The sequence below is a fragment of the Notamacropus eugenii genome, chromosome 3 (assembly GCF_028372415.1).
Source record: "Notamacropus eugenii isolate mMacEug1 chromosome 3, mMacEug1.pri_v2, whole genome shotgun sequence".
Lineage (NCBI taxonomy): Eukaryota > Metazoa > Chordata > Mammalia > Diprotodontia > Macropodidae > Notamacropus > Notamacropus eugenii.
In genome coordinates this window covers 279,384,396-279,406,371 of record NC_092874.1, presented here as the reverse complement: position 1 = coordinate 279,406,371, position 21,976 = coordinate 279,384,396, and the positions used below count along the sequence as shown (strand labels likewise).

At 38.9% G+C, this 21,976-nt stretch overlaps 1 protein-coding gene across 3 annotated transcripts in view; it reads right to left on the bottom strand.

Annotated features, from left to right (window-relative positions):
- Positions 1-21,976, bottom strand: part of CFAP54 (cilia and flagella associated protein 54) — a 313,535-nt gene that overhangs the window by 49,603 nt on the left and 241,956 nt on the right. Inside the window, exons 57-63 of one of the 3 annotated variants that reach the window (XM_072655642.1) lie at positions 15,631-15,783; positions 12,013-12,115; positions 10,238-10,319; positions 6,997-7,095; positions 6,295-6,436; positions 2,292-2,495; positions 117-331 (exon numbers count right to left, since the gene is read on the bottom strand). In XM_072655642.1, the coding sequence (XP_072511743.1) occupies positions 117-331; positions 2,292-2,495; positions 6,295-6,436; positions 6,997-7,095; positions 10,238-10,319; positions 12,013-12,115; positions 15,631-15,783 (998 nt within the window). Of the gene's footprint in view, positions 1-116; positions 332-2,291; positions 2,496-6,294; positions 6,437-6,996; positions 7,096-10,237; positions 10,320-12,012; positions 12,116-15,147; positions 15,321-15,630; positions 15,784-21,976 lie in introns of those variants that run through there. The other 2 variants (XM_072655643.1, XM_072655644.1) reach the window with 2 other exon arrangements.

Sequence of the window (21,976 nt, the reverse complement as noted above, 5' to 3'; positions counted from 1 at the left end):
TTCTCAGAAATGAATAATACGGTCCCCTGATACCTGCCTAGAGTTTTCTGGGCTCTCTTCAGGAACATAAAGACTGTTTTTTTGTTTTGTTTTGTTTTTGAAAAAACAACTGGTACCTTAATTGATTCCCTACATTGGGATTTTTCATCGTTGAATGATTTTTCTACTGCAACAAGAAGGTCTTTCGGAAATGGCTCAATACAGGCTGGAGTAAAAATATTTAAGAATTTTTTGAGGAAACCATGCAATTCTTTCTGACGTAAAACCAGATCTGCATTGAAAACCGAAGTGTGGAATACTTCATCTGCTAAGAAAATTGGCTTTGGAGGAGCTTAAAAAAGGAAAAAAAAAATTTTAATTAGGTAATACATTCAATGACAGAATGGTCACATAAAAGAGGGAATGGCATTTCCATCATGTAGATTGCTAAATTTAACCCAATGTGAGAATTTCCTTCCCAACAGTTACCTTTAACACTCTACTTCCATTCTACCTGCTTTAGGGTTGGCCAATTGGCCACTAACAGGGCCTACTCCAGATCCAAGAGAATTGTCTCCTGCCTGGCAGGAACAGCAGAAAAGTCAGGCAACACATCATCACACTGCTTTCAGTCCTCTTCACCTATATGTTTAATTTGGTGTTCCCTCATACATTTAACAGCTAGTGACTCCTTATCTGAGACCTAATACTGTCCTGATACATAAGCCCTTCATTTGATGGTACCTTGCTGGTTCCCAGACATATCACTTGTCATTGACCTTCTAGAGATATGGCTTCACTCTTGGTGTCTGGCTTTGCCCGGCTGGCTCACTTTTCTCTTCCATTACTGGCCATCAATCTGGGCTGGCTGCCCCCAGTCTTAGTTCCTAACCTTGATCATCAGCCCCTTGCTGCTTAAACCTTAACACTGATTTATGGGCAAGAGTGGTAGTGCATACTCTTATAAGATCTGGGAAACAGGCTAATGTAAATCAGTTAAGATAATTTTTAAGATGATCATTTCTAGATGCTACTTAAGGAATATTAATTTAAAAGAAGTGGGCACCATTAGAGGAAAATATCACATCTAATAATATGCATTTCTGTTGTTTTACAAAGCTAAGTGGGCATGAAGTTTTGTTAACACAATGCTGGGTATAAATTTACTTAGAACGTCTAGAGACAAATAGTGTGGTAGGCAGAGGTCTGGCCTTGGGTAACCTGAGGTAAAGTCCCTTTTCTGTCTGACAAATACTAACTGTTCATACATGAATAGGTGCCCATCACAACCCTCTAAGAACACAAATTACAGAAAAATTGTTGGTCTTGAGAGAAATGATTATTTCTTTCTTGTATTAATAACCAATTATTGCATTAGGACTAAAGTTTTTCCCCTGTTCTATACCCTCCTTCAGAAATCAGCCCTATAGGCTATTCAGGCAGCCTTTGAAATACAGGGATGATAATGAGAGGAAAAATTTTGATCTGATCATAAAATAAAGAAATCATGATTTAGATGAATTATCAGATTCTGACCAATTGTGTTTTAATCAGACAGGTTTGAGCGGAAGTGCATTCTCCCTTTCATCTAGGTTATCCTAGGCAGGGTGGTATGTGTCTAGATAAGTCTCTTTGACCAACACTTTGAGTGATGCCATGCTCCCCTACACCTTCATTAGAGTAAGTATACTCTCAATATAATATTCATTCTCTTATTACTTGTTAACCAATCAGAGTTGATTTCCACCCTCAGGAACAACCACTCTTTCAAGGACATATAAGCACATGGTCTTTGGTTTAGCAGAGATAGCCCAAATGACCCTTTTATTAATTATCTGCTGGCATAATTAATAAAAAAAATTAATTATCCAAGAATTGTATCTCTTGACTTCTTATATGGCACAGTCTAAAATCTGGTGAAGAGAGATTCCACATTGGGAGTCCCCCCCAGATTAAATCATAGATTTCTTCATTTCCTCAAAGGTACTTGGTAATAGGCAGCAGCTAGGTGTCCCAGTGGAAAGAGTGTTGGGTTTGGAGTCCATAACACCCAAATTCAAATCTTGCCTACAATACTCACTAGCTGTACAACTCTGGGCATCTCACTGCATCTCTCAGCCTCAGTTCCCCTATCTATAAAATGGGCATCATGATGACACCTAACTCCCAGGGTTGTAGTGAGGATCAAATGAGGAAAAGGTGCTGTGAGGTGTGGTAAGCCTTCAAATACTTCAGAAATGTTCGCCATTATTAGCGTTGTTGTTGCTACGCCTGTGGGGCAAGTTAAGAATGGGAATCAGGAAGAAGCTTACCAAGCAGAGTGTTCATATTGTTAATTCTTGCAAGGTGAGTAAAGTACCGGACCAGGTGGACCCAGCAGACACCTGGCTCATTCTGCTTCTCACTGTCTTCACTCTCAGTGGTTTCGTGATCTTGTTCCACACTTGAGCTGTCCAGAATGTTGTCAGACTGGCTTGGAGCGGTAAAGGGGCTCTTGAAGACAGCTTTATAGCTAGCTAAAAAAATTAAAAATTCAGTGTTCTAGTATAACTTTGCTTTTATTAAAAATAAATTCCAGAGCTTATTCATTTTATCCCAAAAGATGCTTATATTCTCTGGTGACAGCTTCAGTTATGGAGGTGGGGAGAACCTATTATCATTTTACTCACCACTATTTGAAGAAAATTATGACTATTTTACTCACTGGAGGTTCAAATGGTAAGGGACATCTAGCTGTAGGAATGAACTACACATGGGAAAGGTCTAAAGGAAATGAAAGGTGGCCCAATATGGTTGGATGACTGTGACTTTCAGGGTTGAGTTGAGAAGATGCAGCTAAGGGAAGTGGCTGAAACTTTCTGTCTTATCTAATGAAGGCAGGGGGTTAATTGTCAGGTTTGCAAGGATTCTTTACTCCTGAAAAATCCATATGATGGAAAAACTTTGTGCCAGTTCAACACTGCATGAGTGCAAGAGGCTCATTACCAGACTGGATACAGGAGACAAAAGGTTTCGTTACGATTATTTACCAAAATAGCTGAGTGGTTCTTTCTAGGATTGTTCTTGGGAATAAAAATTGTTCTTTGTTTTGTATAATGAAATGCCTGTGTCTGTTGATGAATATTTTTTCCCCAAAAGATGTTTTATTCCAACACAGAAGAGCTGAGATTTGTATTGGCAGAAGGGAGATCCCCAAAATCACAGGTCCCTGAAGTATTGAAACATTTATCTCTTATTAATTCAGGATGGCGAACCTCCTAGCTGATGTGGATAAGCACATGGGTTTCGAAACATCAAACAAGTAACAGGGCACCATGACTCCAGAAGGGTAGGAAATGATGAGTTAGTCCATTTGTGTTATATATAGATCAAGGCTTTGATCTAAAAAAACACAAAGAATGCTCTGCCCTCATGGGCCATTATGTAGTATGTATGTAAAGGATTTGGGGAAAATTTAAGGCAATTACTACTGTGGTAGCTATTTTTCCATGGTCCATTTTACCTATATTCCCTCTTTAAAGCACAACATCCTTTCATTTTAAAAAACACCCAGTGTTAACATGTTTAAGGCTTTATAGCAGGAGCTCTTAACCCTGTATCACATCATGGATCCATTTAGTGAATGAATGGGTGCCCAGTGAAGCCCAAAGACACCTTCTCAGATTGATGTTTCTAAAGAAGTAAAATATGATAGAAAGGACATCAATTATGCTGAAAAAAAATGATCAAACTTTTTTAAAAATTGAAATAAAGAGATTTCAAGTTAAGAACCATTACATTAGTGAGTATGGCACACATGTATGATTGTGCTGATAAAGTAAAGCTCTCAAGTAAATTCATCTTCTTAGCCAATGATAGCCCAAGGTTCATTACCTTCTGTTACACCCTGGACTCCTATGGAGAGCATTTGTTGAACTGAACTGAAAGGTGATTCAGTGTGTACTTCAGGGCTGTTTTTATAAGCTCCAACATAGGGAACCAGCGGAAACTTTCTGGCATATCTCATGCAGGGTGGGGGCTATAGTCAGCCTTGTCTGGATTCTTTACTCCTGTACAAATAATCCTTTTGCAATAGCTTATTTATATATCCACCTCTCAATGTGTGGATTAAAAAGTCAGTCTCCTGACCTTTCTTCTAGGCTAACCCATGCCTCTCACTTAATTCATGTCCCCAGTAAGTAAGGTAAGTGCTTTCTGTGAGAAAGGTACTGTGCTTTCTGATGAACAAACATTTAGAATACAATCTGTTCAATTCTGGGCATCATGACGGGCACTGACAAATTGGTTAATATCTAAAAGGGAAGGGACCTGGAAATACAATGTTAACTAAGATACGGCAGAAGGAATTGGAAATTAAAGCCTAGAAAAGCGAAGATTTAGGAAGGACACAATAGTGGTCCTCAAGTATTGGAGAAGCGACATGTGGAAGGATTAGACTCATTCCATCTAGTTTTCAACAGCATGAATGTAGGAAACAGAATTCTCTCTGATTCTTATGACCAAGCTCCACGTTCTTCCTTTCCAAGTCCTTTTAGGCCAGAGGCTCATAGATTTCAGGAGGTCTGTGAACTTGTATGAGGAAAATATTACAACCATATTTTTCCCTAGCCTCTAACTGAAACTTAGCATTTCTTTCCATGACAAATGTAGTCAACAAAGCACAGCAGGTAGCAGGCCCTGTGGTTTTGTCACCAAGAGAAATCACAGGTATTTTCATGTTATATTACATTTGCTGAAGACATGTCAAAATATTGCTTAACCTGATCATTACTTAGAAATTACTATAGATATTGGGCTTTCTAATTTGCCTATACCTTAAATGTATTTTCTCACTGTTTTATGTGATAAGTAAAAAAAAAGCATACATACTGTTGTATTGCAGATTTGTTCCTTTACTATTTCATTGTTTCAATATAATTGGTTGCTTTGTAATCTTACATATTTTATCTTATGCATTTAAAGACATGAATCTGAAAAGGAGTCTGTAGATTTCACTACACACTGTCAGAGGGGTTTGTTCAGTACATAAAAAAGATTAAGCATCCCTTAATGAGAGCCTGAAATGCTGATTCAGCCTGAGTTTAGAGCAGAAATTCTTAACCTGGGGTCCGTGCACTTGTTTTATTCATGTTTTGATAATGATATTTCAATATAATTGTTATTTCCTTTGCAATCCTGTATATTTTATTTTATGCATTTAAAAAATTATTCTAAGAAAGAGTTCAGAGGCTTCTCTAGATTCTAAAGAGGAGTTTATGACCCTTCCAGAAAAAGGTTAAGAATCCCCTGCTCTAGGTCATTATAGACCTTCATTTTTTTTAAAAGTACAAGTCACTATTGATTAGAGAGATGCAAATCAAAAGAACTCTGAGGTTCCACATCACTGCTATCAGATTGACTAACATGACAAAACAGGATGATGCTAAATGTTGGAGAAGATGTGGGAGAGTTGGAACACTAATTCGTTGTTGGTAGAGCTGTGAGCTGATCCAACCATTCTGGAGAGCAATTTGGAACTATGCCCAAAGGACTACAAAAATATGCATACCCTTTTACCTAGCAGTATTGCTTCTAGGACTGTATCTCAAAGATATCATAAAAATGGGAAAGGTTCCACTTGTACAAAAATATTTATAGCAGCTCTCTTTGTGGTGGCCAAGAACTGGAAATCAAGGGGATGCCCATCAATTGGGGAATGGCTGAACAAGTTGTGGTATATGAATGTAAGGGAATACTATTGTGCTATAACAAATGATGAGCAGGAAGACTTCAGAGAGGCCTGGAAGGATTTATATGAACTGATGCTGAGTGAAAGGAACAGAACCTGGAGAATATTGTACACAGTGTCAGCCACAGTGTGTGAGGACTGTTTCTGGTAGACCTAGACCTTCACAGCAATGCAAGGACCTAAAACATTCCCAAAGGACTTGAAGCAAAATGCCATCCACATCCAGAGAAAGAACTATGGAACTGGAACACAGAATGAAGCAGAATATTTTCTCTTGTGTTGTATTTTGTTTTGGTTTGTTTCTTCTCATGGTTTATCCCATTTATTTTAATTCTTCTATGCAATGTAACTAATGTGAAAATGTGGTTAATAAGAATGTATATATAGAACCCATATAAGACTGCATACCACCTCGGGAAGGGAAGGAAGAGGGAGGGGTAGAAAATCTAAGACTTATAGAGGTGAACTGTAGAAAACTGAAAACAAATAAATTAATTTTAAAAAAAGTCTTGATGGTTAAAAAAAAAGTGATGCTAGTTTACATATCCCAATCTTATACAGAAAACTGATTTGACAAATGAGCCTACCAGTCAGATAATCTATATACGTAGAAGTGAGGTCCACAACAGCAAATTCTGGGATATTCTGGAAGATGGATATTTTAATTTTCTCCATCAAAACACTCTTCTGTCCAAGCAGCTTCTGAGATGCCTTTGTAGCTACGCTGACCTATAATTAACAAATCACTTAGAATCCATTCTATATTTATGTACAGCACACTTTATGAACATGGGCAGGCAAACCATCTGTGAACAGGCAAATTACAAAACAAAACCCTAGGTAAGCATTGTGTTCTAAGGGGAAAAAATAAGGACAACCTAGAAGATCCGCTTGGACGCCCTGACACAGAATTCAAGTCACAGTCAAATAAGTCATTGTTGTCAACAATTTAATTAACGCACAAATCATTTCAAATAGACAACTTCCTCTGTATGTGATTGATGTTTGCCCTCCTATCAAACATTCACACACAAACATCTCTTGATATTTTCATTAAATAAAGATTGGGGCAAACAGGGTTAGGCCTGTGAGTTCTGATTAAAGGCTCTGCTCAGACAGAGTCCACTTTCAACTATTCTGGAGAACCTCCCACCAGCAGAAATCCCAGGGAGTCTGACTTCAGCTTTCTCTTGTATAACTAACTAGCTGTACTGTGATTCCTTGGCAGCTGGTAGGAGCTGACTACAGATCTGAGGGTACAAAGGGAGATTAAAGTCTGTGCCACCCACCTGTGAAGCAGCTCGAATTGCTATCCAGGACAACGTCAGGTACAGATCACCTTTCTCCTCTGTTGATTCCTTTGATGAACTTTGGCTTTGGGAAGAAGCCTAAGAAATGGCCAAAAGGTCTCAGATGAAGGTGGGAGATTGGTCATTGAAAAATCCTAGACTTCTTAGCTTTTAAGGATGATCCCCTCTAGTCAGGCCAGTTAAAGACTGGCAAAATCCAGGCTGGTAGTGTGTTAAGTGGGACAACGTGAGAAAAAAAATCACTGTTCCTCAGGCCTATTGTTAGGTGGTAGTTTGTAGGAGTTTTCATTTGGGAAAATGTTTAAAGGGGCAACTCTGTCACAGAGTTTCCTGGAATGGTTTTAAAAAGAAGAGTTGGGGAGTGTTTTCATTGACTTTTCAGATAGAGATTTCTCTCTTCTCAAAAGTAGGGAAGGTCGAAGGGGAATAAACATTCTGCAGTATGTCTAGAACATTCTAGGAGAAGGTAGGTTCTAGAAGGGGAGGGCTGTTTTGTAGCATAGCATACTTACTCCGCAGTATACCAGATAGTAGCATGATGTTAAAATTGTGAGGAAGAAATTGGAATTTCATAACTACTCATACTGAAACTGGATCAGTTTTCAAAGTTGTTGGGTTTGGTTTTCTGGTTCAGATGAGTGAGAAAAACTACTCTACAGCAAACTCTCCCAGCTCAAATATTCTATGCTGATGATTTAGTAATAGGTTACCTGAGCCCCCTACTTCATTTTTTCATTGCTTGTTGTGGTGGTTGTTCAGTCCTTTCAAAGATAGTGGCATGATTTGCCATTTCCTTCTCCATCTCATTTTATGGATGAGGAAACTGAGGCAAATAACATTAAGTTACCCAGGGTCACACAGCTATTGAGTATCTGAGGCCAGATTTGAATTCAGATAGATGAGTCTCCTTGACTCCAGGCCCAGCAGTGTGTGCACCATGGTGCCACCCAGCTGCCTAACTTTGATCAGTTCATGGGTCTTTAGTAACTAAGGAACACTAAAAACAGGCAGGGGAAGTAGATAAAAATTCAAATTGACAATTCAGCTAATTGGTCACATGAGATAATATATCCACACAGAAAATATTTTATACACCACAGGTTGCTATGTAAATATTAGTCATTATTTTTATTAGAAATACTTGATATGAGAAATAAGTTTATATGTATGACTAAAGCAAGATTTTATGTGTCTTCTAAATTAATTGTAGACTTAATTTAACCATTTCTATATGGGGAGAATATAAGAATGTTAACTATGACTCCACAGGTAATGTAAGCTACCTTGAATGAATGCAAACATCAAAAAAAGTTTTCACTATCCCTTGGGATAGTTGCACATGAACCTGAGTCATCCCTGGCACTGTGCCTTCTTTGTTCTGTTTATATCTGTCTATCTCTCTATATTGATATCTATCCATTTGTATCAATATCTATCTATCTACCCATGTATCTATCTATATCAATATCTTTCTATTTATCTATATCTTACCTGGCCTAAGGGTGGGACAGGGATCTACTATTCAGTCCTCCTGACTGATCTCCTGAGTACACTCCCCTAATTAACCTAATAAACCCTAATACATCTACATATATGTCCCCACACTGGCATGCATTGCCCTTCTGTTTTTAGGATCGTGGTATTCTCTCAGAGAGTCTGCTTCCATACAATTGACAAAATCAGGAAAGATCAGATCTACGTCTTTACAACTAGGAATTGACTGTGTTAAGATTTCTAGAGAAGAAAAAACAAAATTTCCTAAGACGTATTTCTTCAAGCAGGATCTGTTCAAACTGAATTGAGAGCCTTGTCTGGTATCTCAGTGTCTGTCTGCTCTCACCAGAACACGACGAGATCTCGGAGGGTACAAATAACGAATCCCCTGAAGTGACTGTCTGTAAATTATGGCAATTGGTGCCAACTAGGGATTCATTATTTACACTCATTGAGTTCTAGCTATGCACGTGCTAAAGGAAGGATGGGGAAAGGCCAAGAATCTCTCTCAACTCAGAGCTATGCAGAATGCGTGGAAAACGTGGTCATTTTTAGGTTGACTGGGTGTGGCAGGTGGGGGTGGTAAGCGAAAGTCCAGGTTGAATGCTCCAAACACAGAAAGGGAACTCACTAATACATACATTTTATAACAAGCTTTAAAATAACAAGTTGCAGGCCCATTTCCATTCTTAGCTGGGCATTCACCCCCTCTTCTCTTCTTGAAAAGGAGCAACTTAATTTTTTTTAACCTGTTATAAATACAAGTGTACTTACAAAATAAAGGGGCTGCCTGAATTCAGGGCTTTTCAGCTCCTTACTTCTGTGATAGGACTTATACAATCCAATCCAATTTATTAAGCATCTACTTATATGTAAGGCACATGCACACATATATACACACATTAAAGTATATACATATACATATGTGGAAACTTCTATTGAACAACCATTACAGCACCTGCTTCACGGGGTTTTTTGTTTCCTTTTCTGTTTGTGTGTTTGATTTGGTACCTTACATGAGAGGAATTCATATTTATATTACTGTTTGCCTGACAATTTTAGAAGGTTGAATAAAGTCAACACGTAAAAGAAGTCCAGAAAGAGCTGAAGATGAAAGAGGATGAGAAATATCTTAAAACCATCAAGATTTGAATAAGATCATTTATTTTCTAGTTCAATAACTAATAGCAGCAAGGCCTGAGACACTGGCTGGACCCTCACAGGTCACCTAATATTTGTCTGACTCAGTTTCATTTGTCTGACTCAGTTTCCTCAGCTGTAAAATGGGGATACAAATAGCACTTCTATGGAGGACCAAATGAAATCATACTTATAAAGCTTATAAAGCACTTGGCACAGTTCCTGGCACATAGTAGGTGCTTAATAAACACTTATTTCCTTCCCTTCCCTGGTACAGTTTTGAGTAGATGGATCCCTACAAAAATCAGCAAAAATTGAGTTGGACTTCGCATAGGTAGGGACTCAATCCTTCAGTGGTCTACAAGTGGTGGTCTTCTCTAAGTGGTGGAAAAAATAAGCCATCCCAAATGTTTGCAACACCATGCATCTAAGTCACTCTATGTTCCTGGGGCTAGGAGCACAGAAGCTTGAAAAAGAAAACATTTTCACCAGCTGCAGGTGAAAATCATCTTCATTACTTCATGTCCACACTACATATAAATACAACAAACCTCAAAGCAGCTCATATAGTCATGAAATAGTTTACCTCAGATTCTACGTTGGATTTCTTAAGATTCTCCATATGTAAATATAATAGGGCTATTTCCAGGTAGGATTTCTTTATCAACCTTAAAGAAAAAGAAAGTTGCAGAATTTCAAAGAGTAGCTTAACTATTGATTATCATGCAATCCCTTCTGCTCCCTCCTCATCTCTGCCTCCTGAAGTCCTGACTTTCTTCAGATCCCAGCTAACATCTTCAACTTCTACAGAAAGTCTCTCTTGATCCCCCTAACTCCAGTGCTTTCCCTCTGTTGATCATTTCCAAATTACTCTGTAAAGACCGTATTTGTACATTATTAATGTTCAGTTGTTTCAGTTGTGTCCAACTCTCTGTGACTCAATTTGAGGTTTTCTTGTCAGAGATACGGGAGTGTTTTGCCATTTCCTTCTCCAGCCCATTTTACAGGTGAGGAAACTGAGCCAAAAAGGGTGAAGTGACTTTCCCTGGGAGACATAGCTAGTAAGTGTCTGAAGCTGGATTTGAACTCACTAAGATGAACCTTCCTGACTCCAAGTCTAGTGCTCTGGGCACTATGGCATTGCTCAGTCCTTATTTGTACATAGTTGCTTGCATCTTTTCTCCCAGAAAGACTGTGAGCTTCCTGAGGGGAGCTGAGGAGAAAGCCTTTTTTTCTGGTATTTCTTTGGCTCCCCAGCACTTAGCAAAGCACCAGATACGTAGGGAGTGCTTCATAAAAAGTTTGTTGACTGAGCCCTTTTGTAGCCAATTGCTTCATAAAGAGAGGGAGTTGGTTACACCAAATCTTGATATTGACTTCCTTCCCTAACCCATTTTTCCCCAGAGGTCATGGCTGCTGCTTGACACCTAAAATAACAATGATCTATAAAAGTGCTATAACCTTATTGTGCTGGGCTTTTAAGCTCTTTTTGTGTCATGGACCCTTTGGTACCTTGGTGAAGCCTATGGACCCCTTCTCAGAACTTTTTTAAAATTTATAATTGAAATAAACGCTAAATTTCAGCTCAAGGTTAGAGAAAAAATCAAGATCTATTTTTTTTTGTCCTCCAAATTCACAAACTCCTTAAAATCTAGAAGTTCTGAGGACCCCAGATTAAGTACTTCTATTCTATTGCAACTAGATATGTGCAGGAGCCACGTCACCCAGAACCTCCTTACTCCCCATACATAGAACCAAGTGAGCCTTTTCATAACAGCATAGTACATTAAGAAAGAATTAAAAGTAACCATGGCGGGGATTCTATAGGCTGATTCTACAAGGGCTTTCAGGAGACAAATTGATGCCAGGATCTCTTTTTCCCCTTTCAGGTTTGTTGGGTTCTAGTCTTGGCCCAGACTAGACGTCTAGGGAAATGCCTCCAGGCTTATTCTCCTTCAGTACTTGCCCCACAGGGACAGCTCCTGTGATGGGACAGTTAACCTGAGCTCTAATATGTGGGCTAGTCAATGTATGCATCAGTAGAGTCTAGTCTACCAAGTGGCCTGAAGAGTTTAATAATGATGTTTGCTCCCCGGTGTAACAAGTGTTGAGTCCCTCTTGAGAAGGGCATCAGCACAGGTCATCATCATGAACTAGGTCTTAGAGCAGAGCTGAAATTTGTGGTCGATGATCAAATGAGCATCCTGGGAAGTATGCCAGTAATCCAGAGCTGACATGAAGAGCATTCACAACCATTTCTGACTTCAATAGTTTACAAGAAAAATTTCACCCAAAGAAGAGCAAGACAGTAAGGCCAAACATACAAACTGCTACAATGGAAAGATATGCTGATTTTTTTACCCTAAATTTTGATCATTTTTCAGACTTAATTTCACTGCTTCAAAGAGATCGTCAGCGATAGGTGTTGTCTCATCTGCAAGAAACATTTGACGTTCTAATTTGCCTGAAAGACAAGAAAAGGAAAAAAGTAGGCATTAAAGCTATTTCTGTCCCTCATTTGGGCCTGCAACCTCTCATGCTGGAAAATTAGAAAACCAAATGTACTTTCTGATCTTTCTAGTGGCAAGAAGGCTCCTAGTCAGGAAAGGTTACTTATGTGGTTCTCAAAAAAAAAATTCAAGGTTACAACATCTGCTGCCAGATGAAGAAGTCTGCTTGCCTCCAGGCTATTGAGTGGACAGAGGACACTTCAGAGGGCCTTCAATTAATCAGCTGTTGTAGTATGGCTCTTTTGTTCCACAATTCTTATCCTCACCCCCTCACCTCTCTTTCTACATCCATGCTTTGTTCCTTCTCCCATGTCCTTTATTTCTCCTTCCCCTAACTAACCCTTCTTTATCGTCTCTCTTGTCTAAGAGGGTAAAAAATGGTGACCAAAATAAATAGAGCAAGATAAATTAAAAAGCAGTCCTTGGCAACATCAACCAATCAATGGAAACACTTCAGTCCCTTCGTGTAGCCCTTCCCAGTCCTTCTGGGAAAGTTCACTGCTTGGCTTAGAGCAAAGTCTGTTCCCTTGATGTTTTCAAAGGCATCACTTGGTGATGAAGATCAAAGAAAGGCAGAAAAATGAACACGTAAGTATCAGAATATTGCCATAAAAACTGATCATGGAAATATGACAAAAAAACCCTGAAATATAAAATATAAAAGGAAATGTTAAAAAAATCATAATGAAAACTCCTGGTTCATGTTGCATAAATGGCAAAAAGAGATGAACAATTTTTAAAAGAGGAAACATAAATTATTGATAATCACTAGAAAAAAAGTATCATCTCAATAATAACTAAATCACCTTTGAGGTACTGCTCCATGCCCATCAAATTGGCAAAAAGAGAAACTCGGTACTGATGAAGTTATAGAGAGACTGGCACATTCATTCATTGCTGGTGGAATTATAAAACTGCAGTCTTTTTGGAGAACTGTCTGGCAATATACAGAAAAATAACCATATCCCTTGAACCAATAGTTCTATTTTGGGCAATATTTCTGACAATCATCAAAGATTTAAAAAGTTATCAATCAAAAGATTTTTATGGCACCATTATATGTAATTGGGAAAAAATCTATCTGAAAGCAATCAAAATATCTAATAATAGAGGGAACAGTTAAATAAATGGGTTACATTCATGTAGTGGAATTCTATAATGAAATTATGTAGCATAAAAAGAAATCCAGAAAGACTTTTACGAAATAATACAAAAGGGAAAAAGCAGAGGCAGGAAAATGTAGCATATACTGTCAGTTACTAAGTCAATAAACATTTATTCAGTGCTGGGCTCTGTGCTAAGTGTTAGGAATACAAGGAAAGGCAAAAGGTGGCTCCTGTGCTCATTAAGCTTACAGTGTAATGGGCATATAAGAAAAAGTGAATTAGAATGAGTGGACATGAGGAAGCACAGACAAGAAGAATAGTTTTGAAAGTCCTGTGTGCAATTTATTCTATACTTTTTGGAAAAAAAAGCAGCACATAAAATCTACTTTTTGCGATCTCTTTTCGTGGTAGGAGGGCACAAATCCAAAAAGATTGTCACTATATATGGAAAAAAACTCATTTTTAAGTTAAATTCAGTATTAAAAATATATGTTTATATATATTTTTAAAAAATAATGAATGACAAAGGATCCTGATGAGATCTTAAAGGAAAAGGTTGAAACAAGTACTACTCTATGCTTTCACCTTGATTTAAATGTGCTCAGCACAGTTCCTGGCACATAGCAAGCACTTTGTTAGCTATCATCACCATCATTAAATATGAACAGTTAATAAGTTTTGATGTTTAATGGTAAACTTCTAATAAAAGATTTAATTTATTTTTAATTATTGATCATAAGATATGTGAGTGGACATGCACATCCTCCACTATGGTTCTCTTCTGCTTCCTCACTGAGGCATGAACTTGACCCAGGGATCCTGGAGACTGTCTGACAAGCACAAGCTTTATCAGCCCTACCCTCTCCCACAACGAGATGGACAAGCATCCAATACAGATGGACAGAATACAGACTAGCAGTCCAAGCAGCAGTATTGCTAGGTTCCCCGAGAGGCAAATTGTGAGGCTGGCTACAAAGGGATGGGTTTTTGGGCCACTCCCAAAGACCAGCTACTAAAACTGTAAGAGAACCTGTAATCTGCATTAATGAAAGGTGAGCCCACCAATGAAGCAGTCCATGGTCAGAGCAGCATTCACAAGCAGCGCAGATGTGCTACAAATGGCACATTTTGATACCAATAAAAATGGATGGCTCAGATGGTGGGGTGGGGATGGGAGTGGGGAATCTCTTCCCAACATTAATAATAGCAAAGATGTGTGGAGCATTGTAAGGTTTCCAAAGCCCTTTACCAAATATTACCTCACTTGATCCTCACAACAACTCTGAGAGATAGATACTGGTCTTATTCCCATTTTCCCAATGAGGGAGCTGGGGCTGGCACATAACTAATACATGTCTGAGGTAGGATTTGAACTCAGGTCTTCCTGATTTCAGGTCCAGAACTCTATCCATCAGGTCATCTAGCTGCCTGCCACATTAGACAAGCAGCAGTTGTTGCCATATACTTTTATTAAACTGAATCTTCAATGAGCATAATGCAAATATTCCTAAGAACCAGTATTTCCAGACAAACTTGAAATGCTACTGTTTTATCTTAAATTAGAAATGACAAAGGTATGAGTACTTTTCTCATCAGTAAACCCTACATGATAGTAGTCATTTGTAGAATCCTTGAAGACTTGCAAGCCACCTGACACGTTATCTCATTCGATCCTCACTATAATATTTTAAGGTAGCTGCTATTATTATCACTAACATTTGCCAAATGAGAAGACTGAGGTTGAGCGTCTGAATCACTTGCCCAGGGGACTGTCTGTGTTCATCCCTCATTTTCGAAAAAGACCATGACATCAGAGAAATGATGACATGACTTGCACTTGACTTTGTTTTGAGTGAGGGAGGGCTGTGCAGGTCACCAACCTCACTTTCTCCTCTTGAGCCATCTGGATCCAGTGACCAGATATATTCATCAGGATGACTGGAGACAGCCCAGGATGCACTGGGAGACCTTGGCCTATTCAGGTAATCACTTAGAGGGAGGTAATGTCCATTCAGTGAATAGGCCTCTTTAAGAGGTAAACAGGGAATGGCCCCTTTAATGAACAAAAGAAAGGAAAAAAATAAGTAAATGGAGCTGGGAGGGAAAGAACAACAGTTACTACAGATAATCATTCTGAAGCCAGGATGTCCCGAAAAGAGCTCAGGGGTCACAAACTTAGCAAGTGTCTGGGACAGGATCTGAAGCCAGGTTTTCCTGATTCCAAGTCTAACATACTGGGCACTTCCACCCCTAGCCACCATGAAAGCATGTCAACCACAGAATAAAGAATTTGCATCAGAGAAATGGAGGAAAGCTACTTATAATATGAATTCATTATACCCAAGACACCATGTATGCCTTACCTTTCTCAAAAAGGATTTCAGCTTCTAATTCACCTTCCTGTATCGCAGCAGTCCTACAATGGTACAATGCTATCTCGAAGAGATGGATGACAGATGCCCATTGAGAAGCATCCCGTTTCCCAGAGGAAGCCACTTGCTTGGCTAACATATGAGCTGGAATGGAAAATAGAGACACAGAAATTAAAAAATTAAGACAGAATTGCCATCTGCAAGAAGAGCAAACCTTCCAGAAAGTCAGTGATCTTACAGAAAGTCATCCCTAACTGGTATGGTTTAAAGTGCCTTATGGGACTTGACAATTTCCAGTTCTTCTGTAAAGATTTTTCTTTTTTTCTAAAGATTTTATTTAAAGAGCCTAAGTTAATAAAGGGCTAGCCTCTGAGTTAGGAAGAACCGAATTTAGTTCCTGCTGGGCATGTAGGTGTGAGAGAGTGTGCCCCAGGTACTGGGGAGAATGCTTTGTTTTTATAATGCCATTTGATTAAATGCCTTTGCAAAAGCTAATTCCATCTCCTGACTGACTTAGCAGGAATCACACCAGTGAAAGCTCAAAGATTACACAGTGTTGGGAAGTATTAGAGGAATAGACACCCATAGACTTGCCACTAGAACTCTGGGAGGAATACTCAATGTCCATTGGTCAGTCAACCAAACAGACCAACTGGAGAAGCAAACAGGGAGAGGGAGGTGTACAGATGTCTGCTAACAGATGCATGGTAAGAGAAAGAGGAAAGGTATAGATAAAATAGGGCTAGAATCAGGGAACGGATGTATAAGAAGAGCTTGTGAAGTTCTCAAGAGTGAATCATTGATGATGGAGGCTGGGGGAAGTGAAGGAGCAAAGTAAGTCCACATCGTTCAGAGGTGGAGCTAGAGAAATAAGGAGACCTGATTTATGATTCAGTGTGAAATTAGCAGAGATATTAAATGCTCTTGAAAAGACTACCCCCCCTTTTTAAAAACAAACTTGCATTTGTTTTATTAACCCTTTCCACCCTGTAAAAAAGCATGAATCAGACGGTGCTTTAAGAGACAAATGGCTCAAAGTCACTAACAGCTGCCAGAGAAATCACTCCTCTCTGGCTTCTCCTGACTCACCTTACAAATACTGGCTCTTCCCTTCCAGAGCTGCCTCTTTATTTTTCTTTCTTTTTTTTCTCTGCCTGCTATGCTTGGACACGACTTTTAGATCCAGGCTACTTATGCCCTCTACAGGAAAATCTGCCCCCTCAAATTCATCAATATGAAAGAAGAAAAAATGCAACTAACTGGGTAGATCTGAAAAAAAAAAAATGCTGGGGATTGAGGATAGAGGCATTGGTCCTGGGAACAAGAGCATAGGCCTGGGTGCAACAGTTGTGTGGAGCTGACGCCATTGTTGGAGAAACCAGCTGAGGCATTCTGAGAGCCACACCACATTGTAGAGATGCCAGCCCAACTGACTAGACCCTGACCCTTCAAGGGGTTCTGCCATGGGTGAAAAGGACCTGGGGTGAGCTCCCTGAGGGAGAAGAATTGACCTTCCTCATTTCATTTTATCAATGGTCAGTATATGAGAGCTTTCGTTGACCACAAAATCAGTGAGTCAGAAATTAGAACACGTTCTGAGCATTTTCAAATATCTTTAAATTTGTCATAATTTCTAAATCACATAATCAGATTTCAAGCTGGAAGGGAATTTAGAGGCCATTTAGTCTAGATATAGCAAGAGCCTGCAAAACTCCAAGTGTAACCCAAACCAAATTAAAATGCCATTGGGAAATGTTTTAAAAAATAAACGTATGACATAGTTTCTAAGCCAGTGTGTGTCCCACTGGATTAGCTTCTTTTAGTCTGACACCACTCTTTATTTTTATAGATGAGGAAGCCAAGGCCCAGAGACTTGCCCAAGATCATAGAGGTATCAGTGGCAAAGCCTTAACTCACACTCAGCAACTGCAACTCCAAGGTCAATACCCTTTGCCTTAGACGACAATGCCTCCCATAATACTATAGGAGTCATGTTGCAGGAAAGAGAAAAGAAGGAATAAGCATTAAATATTATCTACTATGTACAGAGCACTGTGCTAAGCTCTTTACAAATATTATCATATTTGATCCTTACAACAAACCTTACAGTTAGGTGGTGTTATTATCTCCGTTTTACAGTTGAGGAAACTGAGGCAAATAAGAATTAAGTGAATAGTCCAGGGTCACATAACTAGTGTCTGATTTGAACTAGTGTCTGATTGATCTTCCTGTCTCCAGACCCTCATCAACAATTAATTGGCATAAACTAATATAACGTGAGCAGCTAGGTGGTACAGTGGATAGAGTCTGGAAAGGCCTGGAGTCAGGAAATCCAGCCTCAGACACTTACTAGCTGTGTGACCCTGGGCAAGTCACTTCAGTCTGTTTGCCTCAGTTTCCTCATCTGTAAAATGAGCTGGAAAAGAAGATGGCAAACCACTTCATTATCTCTGCCAGGAAAACCCCAAGTGGGGTCATGAAGAGCTGGACACAGACCTTCACAGGAGAAAGAATATATATATACACATGTAGATATACATGTACACACATATAAATACACACACATACATGTATGTGTCACACATGTAGCTGTGTGTTTATGTGTGTACATGTATATCTACACATGCACATATATACATGTACAATACATATATAGTACTCTTTTGACATAGATGTTTTTGTAAAATATTAATATTCATCCTTAGGAAAACATCCTTAGTTAGAGAAGTAGATATCCAATCACATCATCTTCTTGGAGTGGATAATCTGTTCATGAATGGAGATTACAAGACTTCCCTACCATAGTAAATCATCTCAGAGGTACTACAACCTCCCTCAAAAATGGCATCATTCAGTGGTTGACTTTCTAGTGATGAGACTCTCTGAACTTAACTAGGCTGATCCATAGAAGACAGGATGTCACCTTTGCCCTGCTTGTATGCAATTCCTTTCTAGCTTGGAAAGGTCCAACTGGGCTCAGTTGGTAAAGTCTTCAAGGACCCAGTTTTCTCTAGGTCATGATGAAGCTTTGGAATGCCACGTTGGAAGCAGGGGGAACATGTTTGTTAAAGCTGGGGGAAAAAGTAAGTCTGAGGTGTTTGGCATTCACTTCTTATTAAAATTATTGTCCAATAAAAACATATTAATGTAGAATAATATCAGTCCACAAATTTACAAGGAAACTGACAATATCATTGATGCCTGTCATTTCTCGGTTTCTAGAAATAAAACCCCAAGATGTCTTTTCGCTGAAGGCTTTAGGAACATGAATCCTGTCTTTAAAGCTGCCACATTCTTGGGATGGGACTTACATTGTCACTATAAAAGAAAGCTTACGTTTCCCATCAGGCAAAGAATGTCACACGCTTTATGCTTCATAATATTGATACATCAGGAAGGCAAAGAGCCCCATTCCTTTCAATACTAGAAATTGTAGGAGCTGATGTTGTTTTGACAAGAAATCTGTTCTCAGTTTTGTTTTCTAAATCTGTATTCAATGCAATATAACAGAAACAAGCTGTTCATCAGCAAAATGAGTCCCTCAAATTACAACCATTTTGTCATCTTGAACGGGTGACAAATTTTCAAGTTCTTAAGGCAGAACAGACAAGTATACATTTGGTTTCCCACGCTGTGTGCTTTTAACTTCCAGTTAAATCAGATGTAATAATGGGGACAATTGTGGTGTTAAAAGTCCAGGGAAATAATTCTTATACAGTACCTCTCACTGAATCCTAGATTTGAAAGGGATCTATTAGATCAGTAAATCTAAGATTTCATCCTACAGATGAGGAAACTGAGGCACAGAGAGGTTAAGCCCAAACCCATCCTGATTCTAAGGCTAATGCTTTGTCCATTACCATATCTATCCCTTTGCATATGGTCTTCCCCACTGGAATGCAGGCTCCTTGATGGCATACAGGAACAGTGTTTTCACCTTTTCTTGTATCCCCAGTACTTGGCACATGCTGGGCTCTTAGGAAATGCTTGATGTTGACCACTCTTGGCCCCAACCTTTCCAGCCTCATTGGGCTTTACTTCCCCTCCAGCATGTGGCTCTTTAGCCACTCATCCAGCCTACATGCTTAGAAGGAACACCCTTCTCTTCCTTTAACTACAGTTCTGGCACCATCTTCTGAGTGAAACCTTTCCTGATCCTCTCCATTGGCCCTAACCAACTTCTGTATAAAATACTTTGTACATATTAATCCCACTAGATGACAGGTTCCTTAAGAAAAAGAATAGGTTTTTCTTTTGCCTTTCTTTGAATCCCTGGTGATTAGCATAATGCCTGACACATTAACCAGTATCTAATAAACACTTGTTGACTTAGCTTTAGATTTATGCTTTATACATTTGTCTATAGACTTGTCTCCAATAGAATCTAAATCCTTGTGAGTGAGGATTGGTTCATTCTTTTTATTTGTATCTCTAGTGCCTAGCGCAGTACTGGGCACATGCTAGGGGCTTAATAAGTATTTGTTGGTTGATTCTAGATTTCTATAGTACAGAGAATAAATGTCCCCCAAAATCACTTCCAAAATGCTATTGATGTCAATCTCCATTAAAAAAACAACTTAGAAGTTGGCAGAATATGGATTATTTAGCGATATCTTGACTAAGTAAAATAATTTCTAACAAAGTAAAAAGCACTGTATGCTACACTGCAGCAAGGGTTCAGAATGTAACAGCAAGGACCCCAGCATACACAGGAGGGCCTGCTGTGTAGGTTCTTAGATCTGCTTTTCTAAAAGGAAAGCAACTTTTGAGGGGTCAGCAATCCACTTTAGTCAGGCACATACGTCATTCATGTAGTTCAGGGGAAAAAGTTAGTACCCTGAACTTCAGAGAAAATACAGAGAAATAAAGATCAGCAGACAGGGCTTCCAACTGTCTGACCATAAGCAATACATACAGCACAGATCAGCAGACAGATCCAACTGCCTGACTATTACATACATACATAGTTACCAGAGGGAGAGAAGCATTAACATCTGGGTTTTCAAAGTCAGGGGACTCCTTTGCTGCTACTCAGAATTTCCTCTCAAACACTACCAATGAGTAAGCCCCAAAGTAAAACCTCATCTCAGGGTATTTATGCACTTTTCAGAATTGGAGGGCATGACCATGGTGATCCAGTACCTCAGTAGAAATTAACAAAACGTATTGAAGCCTATTAATAGGTGGGGAAAATCTTTAACTCTTCTCCCCACCCACCATTAACCTTACATTACCATTACAAAGGGTACCAGAAAATGCCACACATTGACCATGCCACACATGTAGCCTACCTACCAAACACTCTAACAAGTACCTACAAAACTCATTAAGGGACAAATGCCATAAATGGGCATCTTTGTGTATGGTATCCTTAATTAAATAGTGTCTTTATTCAGACAATCATCAACTGGGAGCCAGAAAGGACCTTGGAGGTCATATACTTCAACTCCTTCAGATGAGGAAACAGAGGTCCTGATAGAAGTAATTTTCCTAAGGTCACACTGAGAAAACATAGCAAATGCAACAGGTTGAACCCAGAACCTTGTATTTGAAATCCGGTGCCCTTTGATTGGTGGCATGAGATATGCCTTAAAGGCAGTAATAAGGACAAAGAAAAGCTTCTGTTTACTATAAATCTAGAGAGCTGAAGCATTGGCCAAAGACACCAAGCTTCCCATTGGACATGGTATGAAAAGAATAACAAGCCAGGCCTAGACACCTCTACATGACACATACCTATCGCTCAGATTAACTGGAGGAAACCAGGAGACAGTCATTAGTCAATTCATTAATCAGGATCCTGGCTCTAGCTCTTTTGCAAAGGATAATCCCTACAGAGATGTTTAAAATCATGTGTCATTTGGATAAATGTTATTCTGAGATGATATCACATAGTGACAAGTCACAAAGAGTTGTGAAATTCATGCATTCTACCTTGGATGACAGTAACAAACCAAGAACGGTGATTTAAACAAATGACTAAAATCAAAAACAAGAGAAACCAGATGATGATTAATGGAGATACCACTAATTATTTTCTGCCTAGGAACAATTAGCCCAAAACAACTATACAACTTTTCTGTGATTTGTAATGGAGTTACTTTGACCATTTTTGCCACTAGAGAAACAATCCAAATCATCAAACTATGTCTTTTTAGAAGAGTTTCCAAATAAGTAATTTTCTTTATATTTTTGACCCTTCCTTGCAGTAACATTATGACAAATGAACTGGCAGGAGGTGAACTGGTAATATTTTCTGAAAACTACCCTTCAGCAATTTACAACTTTAAGAACTCAAAAATATGTAAAATTATCAAAATCTTTTTGTTTTGCCTAT